At 41.9% G+C, this 22363-nt stretch overlaps 1 protein-coding gene and 1 long non-coding RNA gene across 2 annotated transcripts in view; both read left to right on the top strand.

The window, feature by feature from the left end:
• The window catches only part of LOC149982517 (uncharacterized), a 305212-nt gene that overhangs the window by 266605 nt on the left and 16244 nt on the right, over nucleotides 1-22363 (top strand). The gene's annotated exons all lie outside the window — the stretch shown is intronic.
• On the top strand, nucleotides 252-17325 carry LOC110527728 (U1 small nuclear ribonucleoprotein C). Its single transcript, XM_021609190.3, has 6 exons — nucleotides 252-1057; nucleotides 15369-15411; nucleotides 15516-15624; nucleotides 16053-16142; nucleotides 16271-16381; nucleotides 16708-17325. The coding sequence occupies exons 1-6, from the start codon at nucleotides 1050-1052 to the stop codon at nucleotides 16815-16817; spliced, it is 471 nt and encodes a 156-aa protein (XP_021464865.2). The 5' UTR covers nucleotides 252-1049; the 3' UTR covers nucleotides 16818-17325.

Below are 22363 nucleotides of genomic sequence, written 5' to 3'. Positions count from 1 at the left end.
CCGCTTGGCGTTTCCACTCACTACCAAATATGGCCGAAAGTGAGAGACGATGGAAGGAGATGGATTTTGGCTGAAATTCAGCAAATTTTCTGGGTCGTTCTAAGGAAAAACACAATTAAATAATCAAAAATCATTTATTGCATTAATTAATTAATCAACAACTCTCCACAGGGAAATCATAATTTGTGATGAGAAAAAGTATGTAAATTATTATGCGGAACTATTTATGGGCAACCTTTGAATTTTCGAACAATTGAGAGTGGGAACACAGGCAGGGTTGCCATGTCCACATTTCCTAAAATTGGTTACTAAGAAAAACGATCTCACCGGTTAAAATGTATTGGTTGCGAGGTTTGGGCTATTTCTAAATTGCATCGCGGCCGCCATGGCATTTCTCTTATGTAAAAAAAATTCTCACTGTGACCTGCAGATGCTGACTATCAGGCTGTGAGTGAGAAAGTGAATGAATAATGGGGAGGACCGGAGGGGTGTCTATGTGTGTGTTGAGAGCACTGGTTGAAAGAGCTCTGCAGCAGGCAGCTGAGTCACGGAGACAGAGCAACTTTTTGCCAGTTGTAGGTAGGCTACTTCGATTGGTCATTATGGAGCCACCTACTTCCAATCCCTTTTCCATAAAATATATTACCAACGTAATTAAAGCAGTAAAAATACATGTTTTGACATACCCGTGGTCTACGTTCTGATATGCCACGGCTGTCAGCCAATCAGCATTCAGGGCTCAACCAGCTTAATCATAGCAGCCAGAACAAGTGGAATTGAAAATGATCTGGCTAGTTTAATAAAGGAGAATTATATTTTCTCTTGCAAAGCTCTCAATAATTATTATTTTAATGAAAACCGAATTCAATTAAGTCTATATTATTTCTTCATTCCCTCGAGGTCGTTATGGGAAAGGGTTTATTGGATAAAGTGGAAACTAATATTGCTGCTGGTTTTCAGGCCTTATGACCAATTTACATTTGCGAAGGCCTGGCAACCCTCAACACAGGAAATGATCTCACTGGGCGTCTCGTGAAGAACACAAAAATATGCCTAAGTAAGTTGCGAAATTCCTAAATTCAAGTGTTATTTCCAAGTATTTTATCGCTGCGTCACCTGCAATATTTACATGTTTCAATGTTTTAAAACGTATGTTTGGGAACGATTATTTTTTAATAGAGATTGTGTATATTTTGTGTCTGCCCCCCAATTGTAAACGTTAGCATACGACCTTTAGCGTTTCCATTTTGCTCATTATTCATTCCCATCTAGCCAGTTCGCTGTTTTGATACTAAGCTATTTGTTCTCATTTAGCTATGCCATATCGTGGTAATGATCTCCTTTGCCTTAATTAAAGTTCAATTGTATATGTGAAATATGTTTTATCTAGACTAGCTAGCTAACCCATTCATAGACGCTAACTGCTTTAGCGCCTGAATATAGTATATTTTTGTAAAGATCCCCGACTCGTTCTGAAAGTTAAAACGCATCGCTTGGGGTACTGAATGCATCTTTCATATCAGCGAGGAATAACTTTCAAGAAACAAAAGGTTAAACGCCCACACCAGTAGAAATCCACTTTTTCATCCTGAAAGACGATGGCCAGAGCTTACCCATGATGTTGCACAACAATGTAGCTAAGTCATAATTTTAGTCAAAGTATGATATACTTCGGCTTGAAGTGCCAAATTCGAATGTGTCACCTCGGATGTTTCCGTGAGTCTTAACATCTTGTGGCTGAGATCCCGTGTCTTTTTCCAGTGGCAATTTTAGCATGTCAATTTTGGTGGGGCATTACATGCCAGCAAAGCCACTGCACAACATGCATTAATTTCACTATAACTGTGAGATTGCCCACAATCTGTTAGGGCCTACATAAAGCTGTCCCAACACCTTACCACTGCTACAACTGGCTATCAGCGGAGCTTTTTCTGGCTGTGAAACAGATCATTTAGTGTCTTTTAAAAACATGTTTTAAATGTTTTTATTTCACCTTTATTTAACCAGGTAGGCTAGTTGAGAACAAGTTCTCATTTGCAACTGCGACCAACTGCAACTGCAAGATAAAGCAAAGCAGTGTGACACAGACAACAACACAGAGTTACACATGGAGTAAACAAACAAGCCAATAACACAATAAACAAGCCAATAACACAATAAACAAGTCAATGACACAGTAGGAAAAAAAGTCAGTGTGTGCAAAAGGCATGAGGAGGTAGGCAATACATAGGCCATAGGAGCGAATAATTACAATTTAGCAGATTAACACTGGCGTGATAAATGAGCAGATGATGATGTGCAAGTAGAGATACTGGTGTGCAAAAGAGCCGAAAAGTAAATAAAATAAAAAACAGTATAGGGGTAGGTAGATTAGGTGGGCTATTTACAGATGGACTATATACTAGAGGTCGACCGATTTATGATTTTTCAACGCCAATACCGATTATTGGAGGACCAAAAAAGCCGATACTGATTAACTGGGCGATTTTAAAAATAAATAAAAATGTTTTAATTCATCTGTAATAATGACAATTACAGCAATACTGAATGAACACTTATTTTAACTTAATATAATACATCAATAAAATCAATTTAGCCTCAAATAAATAATGAAACATGTTCAATTTGGTTTAAATATTGCAAAAACAAAGTGTTGGAGAAGGAAGTAAAATGTGCCAATATGTAATATGTGCCATGTAAAAATGTGTGCCATGTAAAATATGTGCCGTGTAAAAAAGCTAACGTTTAAGTTCCTTGCTCAGAACATGAGAACATATGAAAGTTGGTGGTTCCTTTTAACATGAGACTTCAATATTCCAAGGTAAGAGGTTTTAGGTTGTAGTTAATATAGTATTTATAGGACTATTTCTCTCGTATACCTTTGGCTATTGGATGTTCTTATAGGCACTACAGTATTGTCATTGTAACAGCATAGCTTCCGTCCCTCTCCTCGCCCCTACCTGGTCTCGAACCAGGAACACATCGACAACAGCCACACTCGAAGCAGCGTTACCCATCGCTCCACAAAAGCCACGGCTCTTGCAGCGCAAAGGGAATAACTACTCCAAATCTCAAAGCGAGTGACGTTTGAAACAGTATTAGCGCACACCCAACTAACTATTTAGCCATTTCACATTGGTTACACCAGCCATTAGGCTGATAGGCTTGAAGTCATAAACATCGCTGTGCTTGCGAAGAGCTGCTGGCAAAATGCACGAAAGTGCTGTTTGAATGAATGATTGCGGGCCTGCTGCTGCTCAGTCGAACTGCTCTATCAAATCAGACTTAATTATAACATAATAACACACAGAAATGCGAGCCTTTGGTCATTAATATGGTCGAATCCAGAAACTATAATTTCGAAAACAAAACGTTTATTATTTCGGTGCAATACGGAACCGTTCGGTATTTTATCTAACGGGTGGCATCCCTAAGTCTAAATATTATTGTTACATTACACAACCTTCAATGTTATGTCATATTTACGTAGAATTCTGGCAAATTAGTTCGCAATGAGCCAGGCAGCCCAAACTGTTGCATATACCCTGACTCTGCGTGCAGTGAACGCAAGAGAAATGACACAATTTCACCTGGTTATTATTGCCTGCTAAACTGGTTTAGTAGTTATAACTAGTGATTATGATTGATTGTTTTTATAAGATAAGTTTAATGCTAGCTAGAAATTTACCTTGGCTTCTACTGCATTCACGTAACATGCAGGCTCCTCGTGGCGTGTAATGGTTAGAGCGTTGGGCGAGATCCCCTGAGCTGAAAAGGACGAGATCCCCTCAGCTGAAAAGGTGAAAATATGTTGTTCTGCCCCTGAACAAGGCAGTTAACCCACCGTTCCTAGGCCATCATTGAAAATAAGAATGTGTTTTTAATTGACTTGCCTAGTTAAATAAAAATACAGTTTTCCAATTGTTATGAAAACTTGAAATCGGGCCTAATTAATCGGCCATTCCAATTAATCGGTCGACCTCTACTATGTAAAGCTGCAGCGATCGGTTAGCTGCTCAGATAGTTGATGTTTAAAGTTGGTGAGGGAAATAAAAGTCTCCAACTTCAGCGATTTTTGCAATTCTTTCCAGTCACCGGCAGCGGAGAACTGGATGGAAAGGCGGCCAAATTAGGTGTTGGCTTTGGGGATGATCAGTGCGATATACCTGCTGGAAAGTGTGCTACGGGTGGATGTTGTTATCGTGACCAGTGAACTGAGATAAGGCAGAGCTTTACCTTGCATAGTCTTATAGATGACCTGGAGCCAGTGGGTCTGGCAACGAATATGTAGCGAGGGCCAGCCGACTAGAGCATACAGGTCGCAGTGGTGGGTGGTATAAGGTGATTTGGTAACAAAACGTGTGGCACTGTGATAGACTGCATCCAGTTTGCTGAGTAGAGTGTTGGAAGCTATTTTGTCGATGACATCGCCGAAGTCGAGGATCGGTAGGATAGTCTGTTTTACTAGGGTAAGTTTGGCGGCGTGAGTGAATGAGGCTTTGTTGTGAAATAGAAAGCCAATTCTAGATTTTATTTTGGATTGGATATGTTTAATATGAGTCTGGAAGGAGAGTTTACAGTCTAGCCAGACACCTAGGTATTTATAGTTGTCCACATATTCTAGGTCGGAACCGTCCAGGGTGGTGATGCTAGGGGTGCGGAAGGAGTGTTGTATGGCATTGAAGCTCGTTTGGAGGTTAGTTAGCACAGTGTCCAAGGAAGGGCCAGAAGTATACAGAATGGTGTCATCTGCGTAGAGGTGGATCAGGGAATCGCCCGCAGCAAGAGCGGCGACATTGATATATACAGAGAAAAGATTCGGCCCGAGAATTGAACCCTGTGGTACCCCCATAGAGACTGCCAGAGGTCCGGACAACATGCCCTCCGATTTGACACACTGAACTCTGTCTGCAAAGTAGTTGGTGAACCAGGCGAGGCAGTCATTAGAACAAACAAGGCTATTGAGTCTGCCAATAAGAATACGGTGATTGACAGAGTCGAAAGCCTTGGCCAGGTCGATGAAGACGGCTGCACAGTACTGTCTTTTATCGATGGCGGTTATGATATCGTTTAGTACCTTGAGCGTGGCTGAGGTGCACCCGTGACCGGCTCGGAAGCCGGATTGCACAGCGGAGAAGGTACGGTGGGATTCAAAATGGTCAGTGATCTGTTTATTAACTTGGCTTTCGAAGACTTTAGATAGGCAGGGCAGGCTGGATATAGGTCTGTAACAGTTTGGGTCTAGGGTGTCACCCCCTTTGAAGAGGGGGAGGACCGCGGCAGCTTTCCCATCTTTAGGGATCTCAGACGATACGAAAGAGAGGTTAAACAGGCTGGTAATAGGGGTTGCAACAATGGCGGCAGATAGTTTTAGAAAGAGAGGGTCCAGATTGTCTAGCCCAGCTGATTTGTACGGGTCCAGGTTTTTCAGCTCTTTCAGAACATCTGCTGTCTGGATTTGGGTGAAGGAGAAGCTGGGGAGGCATGGGCGAGTAGCTGCGGGGGAGGCAGAGCTGTTGGCCGGGGTTGGAGTAGCCAGGAGGAAGGCATGTCCAGCCGTTGAGAACTGCTTATTGAAATTTTCTTTTATAATGGATTTATCAGTGATGACCGTGTTACCTAGCCTCAGTGCAGTGGGCAGCTGGGAGGAGGTGCTCTTGTTCTCCATGGACTTTACAGTGTCCCAAACGTTTTGGAGTTAGAGCTACATGATGCGAATTTCTGCTTGAAAAAGCTAGTCTTTGCTTTCCTGACTGACTGCGTGTATTGGTTCCTGACTTCCCTGAACAGGTGCATATCGTGGGGACTATTCAATGCTATTGCAGTCCACCACAGGATGTTTTTGTGCTGGTCAAGGGCAGTCAGGTCTTGAGTGAACCAAGGGCTATATCTCTTCTTGGTTCTGCATTTTTTGAACGGAGCATGCTTGTCTAAGATGGTGAGGAAATTACTTTTAAAGAATGACCAGGCATCCTCGACTGATACCTTCCAGGATACCCGGGCCAGGTCGATTAGAAAGGCCTGCTCGCTGAAGTGTTTTAGGGAGCGTTTGACAGTGATGAGGGGTGGTCGTTTGACCGCGGGCCCATAGTGGATACAGGCAATGAGACAGTGATCGCTGAGATCCTGATTGAAAATAGCGGAGGTGTATTTGGAGGGCAAGTTGGTCAGGATAATGTCTATGAGGGTGCCCATGTTTATGGATTTAGGCTTGTACCTGGTGGGTTCCTTGATGATTTGTGTGAGATTGAGGGCATCTAGCTTAGATTGTAGGACTGCCGGGGTGTTAAGCATATCCCAGTTTAGGTCACCTAACAGAACGAACTCTGAAGCTAGATGGGGGGCGATCAATTCACAAATGGTGTCCAGGGCACAGCTGGGAGCGGAGGGGGGTCGATAGCAGGCGGCAACAATGAGAGACTTATTTCTGGAGAGGTTCATTTTTTAAAATTTGTAGTTCAAACTGTTTGGGTATAGACCTGGAAAGTATGACAGAACTTTGCAGGCTATCTCTGCGGTAGATTGCAACCCCTTCGGCAGTTCTATCTTGACTGAAAATGTTGTAGCTGGGTAGGAAATCTCAGAATTGTTGGTTGCCTTCCTAAGCCAGGATTCAGACACGGCAAGTGCATCAGGGTTGGGGGAGTGTGCTAAAGCAGTGAGTAAAACAAACTTAGGGAGGAGGCTTCTGATGTTGACATGCATGAAACCAAGGTTTTTTCGATCGCAGAAGTCAACAAATGAGGGTGCCTGGTGACACGCAGGGCCTGGGTTTACCTCCACATCACCCAAGGAACAGAGGAGGAGTAGGATGAGGGTACGGCTAAAGGCTATCAAAACTAGTCGCCTAGAGCGTTGGGGACAAAGAATAAAAGGAGCAGATTTCTGGGCGTGGTAGAATAGATTCAGGGCATAATGTGCAGACAGGGGTATGGTGGGGTGCGGGTACAGCGGAGGTAAGCCCAGGCACTGAGTGATGATAAGGTAGGTTGTATCTCTGGATAAGCTGGTTACAATGGGTGAGATCACCGCATGTGTGGGAGGTGGGACAAAGGAGGTATCAGAGGTCTAATGAGTGAAACTAGGGGCTCCATTGTAAACTAAAACAATGATAACTAACCTAAACAACAGTATTCAAGGCATATTGACATATGAGAGAGACATACAGCGAGGCATAAAGCAATCACAGGTGTTGATTTGGAGAGCTAGCTAAGACAACACTGGGTGAGACAACAACAGCTAATCAGCTAAAACAACAACAGGTAAAATGGCGATGAATGGGCAGAGAGGGTCGGTTAACTACGCACAGAGCCTGAGTTCGCGGCTGGGGCCGACAGTTAAACAACAAAAAAATGTACAAAAAACATGTACAAACTAGTGATGCACCGATATGACATTTTTGGCCGATACCAATATGCAATATTTTCCTTGCCAAAAAAATGGTACCGAAATTAAAAATTTTAGCGGCCTTTTAAGCATTCTAGGACAGTTATAGTTAACACGCACACATGGATGCAACGGTCTAAGGCACTGCATCTCAGTGCAAGAGGTGTCACTACAGTTCTTGGTTTGAATCCAGGCTGTATCACATCTGGCCGTGATTGGAAGTCCCATAGGGCGGCTTCATATTGGCCCAGCATCATCCGGGTTTGGCCAGGGTAGGCCGTCATTATAAATAAGAATTGGTTCTGAACTGACTCACCTGGTTAAATTAAGGTTACACATATACACACCACACTGACCAAAAAGTAATTTTGTTGGCATTTACGTATGCCCCCGTTACCAGTAAAACATCATCAAAACCTATTTATTTTACTCACTTGCTGTGCTGTTTCTTTGTTCATTTGTTCAGTCGTTTCATTCTCAACCATGATTTCTATGGAACGCTGTTTGGGTCTTTGCGTGTCAAAGATACATGTCAAAACATTATTTCATGTGTCAAATAACACTATTTGACGTTTCAAATAAGCTTGTTGACCAATCAGGACCTGACATGACAGCACATCAAATAATAATTTAATACGTTCATACATTTTTTATGTAGTTATTACACATTGATTATACTATCACTCGTATTTCATATTTCGCAACGATTCATCGATACGTATGCTATGATGCTGGCAAAGTTGTCTCGCGCACCTACAGTGCTGGTCCTTAAAAAAAAGCTAGCTAGCTCATGGATGCAAACAATGTTCTTCCCCAAAAACATAGCAAAACGACCCTAATCATCTAAAATAAACCTAATTTATAAGACAGTTCTTATTTGATTAATGGTGGTCGGACCCATCTATGTGAAGCTAGTCACAATAAGGATTAGCCGCAATAGTGGACTTTGCGGTTAGCTTTCAAAATAAAAGTATGTCATTGACAGTGATGCAAATTAATACAAATTGTAGAATTGATTGAATAGATCATGCTAAACGAGGTTGGAATGTTGTCTTTCTACTCAGTGACACCCAGAGAACATAAGAGCTACGACGCTAATTGCGGGACTCTGAAACAACTGTGAATTGAGCCACGTTTATTGTCAACCTATGTGTATTGAACACTATTCTTGAGGAAAAACAATACTGCATGGATGTTTTGGAGTCTGATAACTGAAGAGGACGTTGGGAAAAAATATGTTGGTATTGAGTAGACTGATACCCCATTTCATTGATCCTCAATCCTTAGGTAAAGTTGTACAGTGCAACATGAATGAATGTCAATACACACAATAGGCTGGCTGGGGAGGTGATTTCACACAGTCACAGTGTGAGAGCTACAACGCTAATATTTGCATAAATTCTTCAGAGTTGTGTTCTGTGGGTGGCACCGAGTAGACTGATACCTCATTTCATTGCTTCACATTCCAACCTTGTTTATCATTATCTATTCTAAATATGGCATAATACCACCAATTGTAACCTTCTGCATCACTTTCAAAGGTACTTTTATTTTGAAGGCTAACCGCAAATTCCACTATTGTGCCTAATCCTTATTGTGGCTAGCTTCACAACACATAACCCGGTCCGGTCGAGCCTCACTAGTCAGATGAAGCTAGCTGGCTGCTTATAACCTTCGCTTTGGGCAACAGGGTTAAGTAGCTAGCTAGCTAAGTTCAATTTCAATAGGCAAACAACAAGTGGCTGCCTAGCTAATACTTATTCTCAAGGATTCCTAAATCATTGCTAAGAATAATGAAAATGACTGCAGTTTCTATTGGTCATTGTTTTCAGGCTGGTTGTATTGATGCTAGCTAGGCACCAAGCTAAAGCTAGCTACCCCAGAAGTTGCGGTCGAACAAAAAATGCTTTACTACCAACGCCGCATTGTAAACACATCGTTCTTGGCCGGTGTTTGCTTGTTTGCAGACTTTTTGTTGAACAAACAAGGTCGACTCATGATGACGTCAGTGATCTTCAGGTCGGCGCTCTAGAAAGAGTTGGATGAACCTTCAAAACGTATTTTCCTAGTCGGAGCTCGTTTTTTCCAGAGTTCCCAGTTGTCTTGAACTCACTGAAGCCAGATTTCCCATTTCTGAGTTTCCTGTTGTTTTGAGCGCGTCAGAAGTCATGCTGGATTGACAGCATGGCCAATGTTGAATGTTTATCCTTTTAAGCTTGGAAAAAAGACCCTTAAACCCAGACTTGAGACCACACACCCACTCTACTGAATAGCAGGGTAGTGATTGCTTTGCAATGCTAGCAGGTAGCCACTGATTCCTTCCAAACCACTCATTGTTGAATTTGCGATTTTCAAGTTGTTGTGTAATGTTTATGGTTGATGAGCACCGATACGTTTTATCTATCATTTCTCTTCATTATTTCTCTTCATATGACAAGGATGAAAAAGGATTTGGCAGTAGATTGTCGACTTGATTCATGATAACTGCTAGCTGAGATTTTGAATGTATGATGTTGACCTGATCAGTCCAATCAAACTTCTGTACGTATAGCGTGAATTTACAAAATTGTATCTGTGGCCAATGACCTTGAGCCTTTTTGGATGGGCACTTCTAATATCACTCTCTGGCAGCACTCAAGGGGCTTGAATTTGTGAGCTCTACCCTTTGATTTGGTAGTGGCATAGTGTCCCCATGAGTGACAGAACACTGAGCCTATCACGGCGCAAATGGAGAACATTACCAACCCCTGTGCTCCGTTTTTTTTCCACTGGCTGCCCCACCACCACAGAATGCACTGAGCTAGGCTGAAACACTTGCATTTTGGAGCTGCCTTACTCAAGAAAGCAAAAAAGAAACCATGTTTGTATGTGGCTTTATTAACTCAATGATTTTACAACAACAAAAACCTATGTAACACATATTAATGCCAAAATAACATGCAAAACAGGCAACCCCCTCACCAAAAACAATATATATATACAGTACCAGTCAAAAGTTTGGACACACCTACTCATTCCAGGGATTTTATTTATTTTTACTATTTTCTACATTGTAGAATAATAGTGAAGACATCAAAACTATGAACTATATATAAGATGGCGCCCGGAGAACAAGGCTGACCTTTTATGTATTCCTAACTGTGGTTTATGTTAATTTCTTTGCTTTGTTTGTAAGTTATTTTGTACATAATGTTTCTGCTACCGCCTCTCATGACCAAAAATAACTTCTGAACATCAGGACTGCGATAATAAACCCCCACTTCCTTCCATTCTACTAGCAAACGTGGTGAGATGAAGCGGATGCTAAGCTACAGGACTGTTTTACAAGCGCAGACTGGATAATGTTCCGGGATTCCTCCGGTGGTATTGAGGAGTACAACACATCAGTCATTGGCTTCATCAATGAGTGCATCAATGACGTTTTCCCCACAGTTGACCGTAGGTACATACCCCAACCAGAAGGAGCTAAAGACTAGAGCTACTGCTTTCAAGGAGCGGGACTCTTACCCGGAAGCTTATAAGAAATCCCGCTATACCCTCGGACGACCCATTAAACAGGCAAAGCATCAATACAGGACTAAGATCGAATCGTACTACACCGGCTCTGACGCTCATCGGATGTGGCAGGGCTTGCAAACCATTACAGACTACAAAGGGAACCACAGCCGAGAGCTGCCCAGTGACACGAGCCTACCAGATGAGCTAAACTACTTCTATGCTCGCTTCGAGGCAAATAACACTGAAACATGCATGAGAGCACCAGCTGTTCCGGAAGACTGTGTGAGCACGCTCTCAGCAGCCGATGTGATTAAGACCTTTTAATCGGGTCAACATTCACAAGGCCAGACAGATTACCAGGACGTGTACTGCGAGCATGCGCTGACCCAGAAACCCTAGACCCACTCCAATTTGCACACCGCCACAACAGATCCACAGATGATGCAATCTCTATTGCACTCCACACTGCCCTTTCCCACCTGGACAAAGGGAACACCTATGTGAGGATACTATTCACTGACTACGGCTCAGTGTTCAACACCATATTGCCAAAGCTCATCACTAAGCTAAGGACTTTGGGACTAAACACCTCCCTCTGCAACTGGATCCTGGACTTCCTGATGGGCCGCCCCAGGTGGTCAGGGTAGGTAACAACACATCCGCCTTGCTGATCCTTAACACGGAGGCCCCTCAGGGGTACGTGCCCAGTCCCCTCCTATATTCCCTGTTCACTCATGACTGCACGGCCAGGCAAGACTCCAACACCACCATTAAGTTTTCCGATGACACAACAGTGGCCTGATCAACGACGAGACAGCCTATAGGGAGGAGGTCAAAGACTTGGCCGTGTGGTGCCAGGACAAGAACCTCTCAACGTGATCAAGACAAAGGAGATGATTGTGGATTACAGGAAAAAGAGGACCGAGCTCACCTGTGTATAGTCTTGCTATTGTTATTTTACTGCTGCTCTTTAATTACTTGTTACTTTTATTTCTTATTCTTACTAATTTTTTTGGTTATTTATAATTTTTTTAACTGCATTGTTTGTTAGGTGCTTGTTAGGTGCTTGTATGTAAGCATTTCACTGTAAGGTGAACAGGTGAAAACCTGTTGTTTTTGGCTCATGTGACTAATAAAATGTGATTTTAAATAACACCTGGAATCATGTAGTAACCAAAAAGTGTTAAACAAATCTAGATATACTTTAGATTTTTCAAAGTAACCATCCTTTGCCTTGATGACAGCTATTTATAAGTGAAATAATCTGTCTGTAAACAATTGTTGGAAAATTGACTTGTCATATACAAAAATCTAGTTTAACAAGAAATTAGTGGAGTGGTTTAAAAACGAGTTTTAATGACTCCAACCTAAGTGTATTTAAACGTCTGACTTCAACTGTATGTATGTGTTTGTGAGAGTCTCATCAATATTTGAAGCAATTGGTGATATTATCTCTCTAGGAGCTTATCCGTCATCAGTAATGTAGAATAATTCTAATGTTTGGGAGAACGCTGATCCGATACAGAGAGCAGTGTTGCCTTTTTTTTTTAATCCTGTCAGTATTGACAAATGCCTCAATGATGCACTCAGTGAATGTTCTCTCTGCGTGGTGTTATGGGAAAAGCATGTTACAATTCGAACTGTTGTATAAAAAGTTGCATCGGTAGAACATGAATAAGTCAACGTTCCATCGCTGCCCTGAGTTCCAACCGGGCCAAGATGTCTTTGGAATCCAGCTGTGTTAGTTTCTGCTGAGCTATCATGTCACCACATATGGATACTGATCATCTTCCATACTCATTTGCGTAGCTGTGCTCCACCTTAATGACATTGAATAGTTGAACGTTTCTCCTCTAATTTGTTTTACACAAGCTACTGTATGTTAAAGTAATTTCGGAGTGAGGTTGGGTTTATGTAGGCCACATTCATTGTGGTACATTGACAACATTTCTATTTTATACATTTTTTTTTAATGATTTCTCCCAGAGGGCTTAGAATAAGGCTGTAACGTAACAAAATGTGGAAAAAGTCAAGGGGTCTGAATACTTTCCGAATGCACTGTATATGCAGCAATTTCAATGTGTTTACTTAGTTACAGTTCATATAAGGAAATCAGTCAATTTAAATGAATTAATTAGGCACTAATCTACGGATTTCACATATCTGGGCAGGGACGCAGCCATGGGAGGCCATAGGCCCGCCCACTTGGGAGCCAGACCCACCCATTTTGGAGCCAGTCTCAGCCAATAAGAATTCGTTTTTCCCCACAAAAGGGCTTTATTACAGACAGAAATACTCCTGTTTCATCAGCTGTCTGGGTGGCTGGTCTCGGATGATCCCGAAGGTGAAGAAGCCAGATGTGGAGGTCCTGGGCCGGCGTAGTCAAATGTGGTCTGCGGTTGCAAGGCTAGTTGGACATACTGCCATATTCTCTAAAACAACGTTGGAGGCAGTTTATGGTAGAGAAATTAAACATTTAAATTCTGGCTACCAGCTGGTGGACATTCCTGCAGTCACCATGCCAATTGCACGCTCCATCAAAACATCTGTGGAATTGTGTTATGTGACACAACTGCACATTTTATAGTGTTCTTTTGTTGGCCCTAGCACAAGGTGCAGCTGTGTAATGATCAGCTTCTTGATATGCCACACCTGTCAGGTGGATGGATTATCTTGGCAAAGGAGAAATGCTCACTAACAGGGATGTAAACATTACTGCACAAAATTTGAGATAAATTATATTTTTTTGCGTATGGAACATTTCTAGGATATTTTTTTCTCCTCATGAAACATGGGAACAACACTTTACATGTTATATTTTTGTTCTGTATAGAAACTTCAGAAATGAGCTTTTAAGTGTTTTTTTGTTTGTTTTGGAACTATACTATTCATGTAATCTATTCAATAGTTTAGCTATAATGAATCCGGTCTAATGAATGTCATTTGACCCAATATTTTGGCCATAGATTAGAAAATTTAACTCTGATTATATGTATCAACTTACATTTTAAAACAGTTGTAATTGTACAATTATTTTTGAATGGTCCGAGTCATGGTTTTGCATAAGGAAAATGTAAGATTCTTCTGTTCATTTAAAATAGTTTTATTTTTGAAACATTTTATATAGAATAAATGATAGTTATTTTAGTCGTTCTACCATTTATCAACATATTGTTCAATGATTCGACCCAATGGTTATTCCGTGACTAGCTAATACGCTTTATTTTTTTCCCCGTGGTATCGTTTTAGTACTGAGTACCGTGATACTAAACCTGGTATCGAAGTCAAATACTGCTATCTTGACAACACTAAACAGCACAGATATTTTATAGTGTACTTCACTGTGGAAAAGAGGCCGCAATGTTGATATAATTTTGAATTTGCGTCCATATGGTTTCACATTCGTCTCCAAGGATCATAAGGAAACATCCTAAAACAATTTCTTTGTTTATTTACAATCCCGTTATCCAAACTGATTACTCATTTTACCTATCTCTTTAACAATTGATAAATTACAGTGCATGGAGAATGGTGTTATTATTTTTCCACTTGGAACCTGTAGGTTCGCTCAACCTTATTCATGGTTTCCTTCCGCGTAAAGGTGGTAATGGTCAGAATACAGTGTATCTGCCTCCCGAGTGATGCAGCGGTCTAAGGCATTACATCGCAGTGCTAGTTGCGTCACTACAGATCCTGGTTCGATCCCAGGCTGTGTCGCAGCCGGCCGCGCCCGGGAGACCCATGAGGCGGCGCACATTTGGCCCAGAGTTGTCGGGGTTAGGGGAGGGTTTGGCTGGCCGGCTGGGTTGTCCTTGTCCCGTCATGCTCTAGGGATTCCTGTGGTGGGCCAGGCGGAGTGCACGCTGACACGGTCGCCAGGTGTACGGTGTTTCCTCTGACATATTAGTGCGGCTGGCTTCCGGGTTAAACAAGCATTGTGCCAAGAAGCAGTGCGGCTTGGTGGGGTCATGTTTCGGAGGATGCACGGCTCTCGCCCTTCGCCTCTCCCGAGTCCGTACTAGAGTTGCAGTGATGGGGCAAGACTAACTTCCAATTGGATATCATGAAATTGGGGAGGAAAAAAACAAACAAAAAATACACACCCCTGCCACACCTTAATTCGCTGACATCCACCCCAAACTAACAGCTGGTGAATAGCATAAGTTCAAGGTTAGAATACAAAGAGAGAGAAGAGCATAAAAGGGAATTACAGTCCATTCGTGTGCGCTTAACTTGAGTCGGAATTTCCCCCATGGAGCCAACTGTAGGGAAATGTACCTGCTGAAAACACTACATACTAAGAAGGGTTTTCGAGAGCTACTAGCTAGCATCTTCTTCACTCTCCCAGCCAGAGCATTCTATTTGCATAGTAAAAAATATAAGGCACTGCTCCAAGCTAGTTTGTTCTGGTCCATGGCCCAGCTAAAGTTTTTTTTTTTTTTGATTTCGGTGAATTGGTTAACTTGCTTTTTTGTATCCCCCAGATTTTATTGTGACTACTGTGATACGTACCTTACACATGACTCGGTAAGCCAGACTAATTTTCAGTCTCTGCACCCTTTAACAATAGCGAGCACATCATAAATTGCACCCTGTATTAACATTAAATTGAACATGATATATTTTTACAGCCATCGGTGAGAAAGACTCACTGTAGTGGACGAAAGCATAAAGAGAATGTGAAAGACTACTACCAGAAATGGATGGAGGAGCAGGCACAGAGCCTCATCGATAAAACAAGTAAGCAGATATGAAGGGGGTAGCTAAACATTCAGCCGATTCTATGCGGTTTCGTTTATAAGCAACAGTTTGTGCAGATACAAAACATACACAAGCCCCACACACCCATACTTGCATAATAAGCATGTAGCGTTCGAATTCGGGGGTAGCACTGACCTGGATTCAAACTCGGGTCCAGTGACTGTCAACCCAACACCTTAGCTGTTACTCCAAGAGATCCGAACATCTTTTAAGGTCGCTACACTACCCTTGCGTGTCCCCATGCTTCTCTATACGAAGTCCCTCACGTGAACACGTGCATCTCCGATGGCCTCATGGGTGCCATCCCACGTCGGACACCGACGTAGTGAATTCAGGGATAGCGCCCTGGTCCAGTGACTGTCAACTCTACAATAGGTTAACATGTTGCCTTGTGTTTTCCTCCTCAGCGGCTGCCTTCCAGTCTGGTAAGATCCCTCCTACCCCATTCCCTGGAGCCCCTCCCCCAGGCGGAGCCATGCTCCCTCCTCCAAACATCGGTACGTAGACTGTGGACCAACCACAACAGTGCTAGTCTAGTATTTTGAGAATGATTTATATTTAAATGAGATACTGATAACTTGGTGTGTTGGGGACTGAGCTTTAAATTGTAATTTGTGAACCCCAGGTGGCCCTCCACGCCCAGGCATGCTACCAGTGCCCGGGCCCCCTATGGGTGGACATGGTCCTCATATGATGCAAATGATGGGGCCCCCACCACATGGAATGATGCCTGGAGGTGAGATTATTGCCCCAACACCTACATCATGTATTGTTTATGTAAACAATGTGTGTGTGTGTGTGTCTAAAAAAATATTTTCGATGGGCATTGAATTAAAGATCTGCAAGTTCTCACCCAAAATGTATCTGCTGCTGCTCACAAATCTTCACTGAACAAGAACAGTTCATGCCTGGTCAAAGTCATAGCTTTGAGATATATTTTTCACCAAGATTTGATGTGATGTATTCATAATAGTCCATAAGGGACATGTATACTGGACCATGATTAGGGTGCAATGTGAAAACCAAGTAAAATCAGATATGTTTGCTGTCCTGAATGTCCAGGTATGCGACCACCAATGGGCCACATGCAGATGATGCCTGGCCCACATATGATGCGCCACCATCGGCCAATGATGCTTATCAGACCGGGTATGATCCGGCCGGACAGATGAGACCCAAAATCAAGAGGCGCTCATGTGTTCTACACTGCCATATACATGATCTTTGGAGGACACTGCACCAAATGCATTGTTTGGGTTTTTTGAAATGGCCACCTATTGTCTCCACCTTAAAACCCATTTGGTAGAGTTCCACATCATCCCTCTTTATCTCCACAAAACCATTTTGACAGGCTATTTATTGTGGTTTCACATAACCAAAACTTCTGGGTTTTTTTTGTGTTTAGTGTATAGGTCATATTTTTGTTTTGATGCATAGTTGTATTGTTTACACAAGTAGGTTTCTGTTTCCCCCTGCTGCTCTAATAAGAATACAGCTGTGGAGGTTTAACGTGGCACCAGTTGCACAGAAGCACATGCATGTCAGAAAGAGCAGGTATTATTTTGTCACTGTTCTGATGTAAATGCCTCATCACGTGATTTGTTTTTCAAAGTAAAATATGATTATTTTTTGGGCCCAGTCTTTTTATTTTTGAAATAAATAAAATGAGTAGACTTGAAAGTGTATGTTGGTCTTCAATCATTTTTTTTGAATAATAGATTTATGAGGCTTCTACCTTCATTAAATGAACAAGGACTCCTGTTTAGAAAATGGTCTGTGTACTTTATTCAATTTACCTCTAATTTATTCAACTATATGACACTTGAGTGTTTTCTATAGAAAGAAGTCTACTTTTCAGACTGACTCTTTTTCTCCGCTCTTTTTCTTGTCAGTATGCTGCATGTAAGGGCATTTGTCCGACTGAAGTATTTGCCACAATCATTGTAGCTAAATGGTTTCTCCCCAGTGTGTAGCTGCATGTGCTCCGTCAGGGCTCCTTTCAGTTTGAAGCATCTTCCACAAACGTGTCCTTGCCCGTGTGAAGTCTCAGGTGTGTTCTTTTTAAAGTACCTACCGCAACAAAGCCTTTGCTACATAGGGCATGTAAAATTTCTCTCCTGCATGACTCATATGCAAAGGCTTTTCTCCTCCTTGAGGAATTTGCCAAATACACTACATTGCCAAAGGTACAGTGCCTTGCGAAAGTATTCGGCCCCCTTGAACTTTGCGACCTTTTGCCACATTTCAGGCTTCAAACATCAAGATATAAAACTGTATGTTTTTGTGAAGAATCAACAACAAGTGGGACACAATCATGAAGTGGAACGACATTTATTGGATATTTCAAACTTTTTTAACAAATCAAAAACTGAAAAATTGGGCGTGCAAAATTATTCAGCCCCTTTAAGTTAATACTTTGTAGCGCCACCTTTTGCTGCGATTACAGCTGTAAGTCGCTTGGGGTATGCCTCTATCAGTTTTGCACATCGAGAGACTGAATTTTTTTCCCATTCCTCCTTGCAAAACAGCTCGAGCTCAGTGAGGTTGGATGGAGAGCATTTGTGAACAGCAGTTTTCAGTTCTTTCCCCAGATTCTCGATTGGATTCATGTCTGGACTTTGACTTGGCCATTCTAACACCTGGATATGTTTATTTTTGAACCATTCCATTGTAGATTTTGCTTTATGTTTTGGATCATTGTCTTGTTGGAAGACAAATCTCCGTCCCAGTCTCAGGTCTTTTGCAAACTCCATCAGGTTTTCTTCCAGAATGGTCCTGTATTTGGCTCCATCCATCTTCCCATCAATTTTAACCGTCTTCACTGTCCCTGCTGAAGAAAAGCAGGCCCAAACCATGATGCTGCCACCACCATGTTTGACAGTGGGGATGGTGTGTTCAGGGTGATGAGCTGTGTTGCTTTTACGCCAAACATAACGTCTTGTATTGTTGCCAAAAAGTTCAATTTTGGTTTCATCTGACCAGAGCACTTTCTTCCACATGTTTGGTGTGTCTCCCAGGTGGCTTGTGGCAAACTTTAAACGACACTTTTTATGGATATCTTTAAGAAATGGCTTTCTTCTTGCCACTCTTCCATAAAGGCCAGATTTGTGCAATATACGACTGATTGTTGTCCTATGGACAGAGTCTCCCACCTCAGCTGTAGATCTCTGCAGTTCATCCAGAGTGATCATGGGCCTCTTGGCTGCATCTCTGATCAGTCTTCTCCTTGTATGAGCTGAAAGTTTAGAGGGACGGCCAGGTCTTGGTAGATTTGCAGTGGTCTGATACTCCTTCCATTTCAATATTATTGCTTGCACAGTGCTCCTTGGGATGTTTAAAGCTTGGGAAATATTTTTGTATCCAAATCCGGCTTTAAACTTCTTCACAACAGTATCTCGGACCTGCCTGGTGTGTTCCTTGTTATTCATGATGCTCTCTGCGCTTTTAACGGACCTCTGAGACTATCACAGTGCAGGTGCATTTATACGGAGACTTGATTACACACAGGTGGATTGTATTTATCATCATTAGTCATTTAGGTCAACATTGGATCATTCAGAGATCCTCACTGAACTTCTGGAGAGAGTTTGCTGCACTGAAAGTAAAGGGGCTGAATAATTTTGCACGCCCAATTTTTCAGTTTTGATTTGTTAAAAAAGTTTGAAATATCCAATAAATGTCGTTCCACTTCATGATTGTGTCCCACTTGTTGTTGATTCTTCACAAAAAAATACAGTTTTATATCTTTATGTTTGAAGCCTGAAATGTGGCAAAAGGTCTCAAAGTTCAAGGGGGCCAAATACTTTCGCAAGGCACTGTATGTGGACACCCCTTCAAATGAGTGGATTTGGCTATTTCAGCCACACTCGTTGCTAACAGGTGTATAACATTGAACACACAGCCATGCAATCTCCATAGACAAACATTGGCAGTCGAATGGCCCATACTGAAGAACTCTGACATTCATAGTGGATGCCACCTTTTCAACAAGTCAGTTTGTCAAATTTCTGCCCTGTTAAAGCTGCCCTGGTCAACTGAAAAGGGCTGTTATTGTGAAGTGGACTTCTAGGAGCAACAACGGCTCAGCAGCGAAGTGGTAGGTCACACAAGCTCACAGAATGGGACAGCCGAGTGCTGAAGCGCGTCTGTCCTCTGTTGCAACACTCGCTACTGAGTTCCAAGCTGGCTCTGTGAGCTTCATGAAATGGGTTTCTATGGCCGAACAGCCACACTCAAGCCTAAGTTCACCATGTGCAATGGCAATCATTGGCTGGAGGGGTGTAAAGCTTGTCGCCATTGGACTCTGGAGCAGTGGAAACTCGTTCTCTGGAGAGATGAATCACGCTTCACCATCTGGGAGTCAGACGGACAAATCTGGGTTTGGCGGCTGCCAGTAAAACGCTACCTGCCCAAATGTATAGTTCCAATTGTAAAGTTTGGTGGAGGAGGAATAATGGTCTGGGGCTGTTTTTCATGGTTCGTTCTTAGTCCCTTCGTACCAGTGAAGGGAAATCTTAACGCTACAGCATACATTGACATTCTAGACGATTCTGTGCTTTCAACTTTCCTGTTTCAGCATGACAATGCCTCTGTGCACAAAGTGAAGTCCATACAGAAAGAGTTTGAGATCGTTGTGGAAGAACTTGACTGACCTGCACAGAGCCCTGACCTCAAACCAATCAAACACCTTTTGGAATTAATTGGAACGCCGACTGCGAGTAAGGCCTAATCGCCCAACATCAGTGCCCAACCTCACCAATGTTGTTGTGGCTGAATGGATGCAAGTCTCCGCAGCAATGTTCCAACATCTAGTAGAAAGCCTTCCCAGAAGAGTGGAAGCTGTTATGGCAGCAAAGGGGGGGATCAACTCCATATTAATGCCAATGATTTTGGAATGAGATGTTCGATGAGCAGGTGTCCACATCATGTTGGTCATGTCGTGTATGTCATTATCCTGTCATTATCCATTAGGCTATTTAGGCCAGTATCAAAAAATTTTCAAGAATGTTTAACAAGGTATTCTCTCTGCTCTGGCAGGGATGCATAGCCACCTAATATTTACTGGTAGAATTTCAATTGCATGTCCTTCATTCCTCACCTCCCCTCTCGTCACCTTCTCAAAACCCATTGGATGAAAAGGTCTGAGGTCCATCCCCTCTATACTTTCATCCGATGGGTTTTGAGAAGGAGGCTGTGAGGAATCAATTAAATCAAAATGAGATTATCCCACTGTCACTGCGGAGGCTGGCTTTTTTGTTGGCGGTACCACATGAGACCATGGTGTAGACATAACACATCAATCATCTAGGTTTGTTTTTCATTAACTTTATTTTATACATAATGAACTTGGCTATTATAATATTCAGTGGCCTAAATAGACTACTTGTTGGAGTTTAATGACATATTAGTTTTGGTCATCAAGCTGAAATAATTATTCACTCTGAATCAGTCATACTGCACAGCAGGTTGCGATAAAAACTAGACTGCGGATATAGATCAGTTTATTTGCATTTGGGAGCAGAAATGTAATGAATATGGTTGATTCTGTGGATGAATATTTTAACGTTATTTATCTGAAAATGACCAAACAGGAGCTGGAAAGACTGCAAACCAGCTGCACTAAATTTCGTTCTACCTGTTTTCTATTGATGTTTATTTTTATATATCCATAAAAATTACACTGATTCATGATTTCGACTGGCTGAGAAAAGCTTCCTGCCTGTTAAATACGTTTCTCACTGAGCGATTAGAACAGCAACGGCTGTTAGGATATTTGGGGCAGGAAGAAATCTCCCCTTCGTCTACAGAGGCTTCTGGATATTGTCGTTAAGTCTCATCAGCTATACCTGCACTGTAGACTATCTGCAAGGGGTTGGCTATTATACAGTGCCTTCAGAAAATATTCACACACCTTGACTTTTTCCACATTTTTGTTGTCATGTTTTTTTAAATCTTTGTAAATTCATAAAAAATGAAAAGCTGAAATGTCTTGAGTCAATAAGTATTCAACCCCTTTGTTATAACAAGCCAAAATAAGTTCAAAAGTAAATAATTTGAATGGATGGCTACCTCATCTCTGTATTCCGCACATATAATTATTATCTGTAAGGTCCCTCAGTTGAGCAGTGAATTTCAAACACAGATTGACATAACATTGAATATCCCTTTGAGCATGATGAAGTTATTAATTACACTTTGGATGGTGTATCAATGCATCCAGTCACTACAACGATACAGGTGTCCTTGCTAACTCAGTTGCCGGAGAGGAAGGAAACCGGTCATGGATTTCACCATAAGACCAATGGTGACATTAAAACAGTTAAGGAGTTTAACGGCTGTGATAGGAGAAAACTGAGGATGGATCAACAACATTATATTTACTCCACAATACTAACATAATTTACAGAGTGAAATGAAGAAAGCCTGTACAGAATAAAAATATTCCAAAACATGCATTCTGTTTGCACTAAAGTAATACTACAAAAAAAATGTGTGAAAGCAATTCACTTTGTGTCCTGAATACAAAGTGTTATGTTTGGGGCCAATCCAATACAACACATTACTGAGTACCACTCTCCATATTTTCAAGCAGAGTGGTGGCTGCATCATGTTATGTGTATGCTTGGAATCATTAAGGACTGGGGAGTTTTTCAGGATAAAACAAATAAACATAATGGAGTTAAGCACAGGCAAAATCCTAGAGGAAAACCTGGTTCAG

Source organism: Oncorhynchus mykiss, chromosome 7 (genome assembly GCF_057628025.1).
Source record: "Oncorhynchus mykiss isolate SJ-2025 chromosome 7, ASM5762802v1, whole genome shotgun sequence".
Lineage (NCBI taxonomy): Eukaryota > Metazoa > Chordata > Actinopteri > Salmoniformes > Salmonidae > Oncorhynchus > Oncorhynchus mykiss.
This window is presented reverse-complemented; position numbering and strand designations above follow the sequence as displayed.

What these genes read in the sequence shown, in the direction of transcription:
- LOC110527728 (XM_021609190.3), top strand. An exon ending in GAGCCTCATCGATAAAACAA is followed by an intron (nt 15,625 to 16,052) that starts GTAAGCAGATAT and finishes TTTCCTCCTCAG; the next exon opens with CGGCTGCCTTCCAGTCTGGT. An exon ending in GCTCCCTCCTCCAAACATCG is followed by an intron (nt 16,143 to 16,270) that starts GTACGTAGACTG and finishes TGTGAACCCCAG; the next exon opens with GTGGCCCTCCACGCCCAGGC.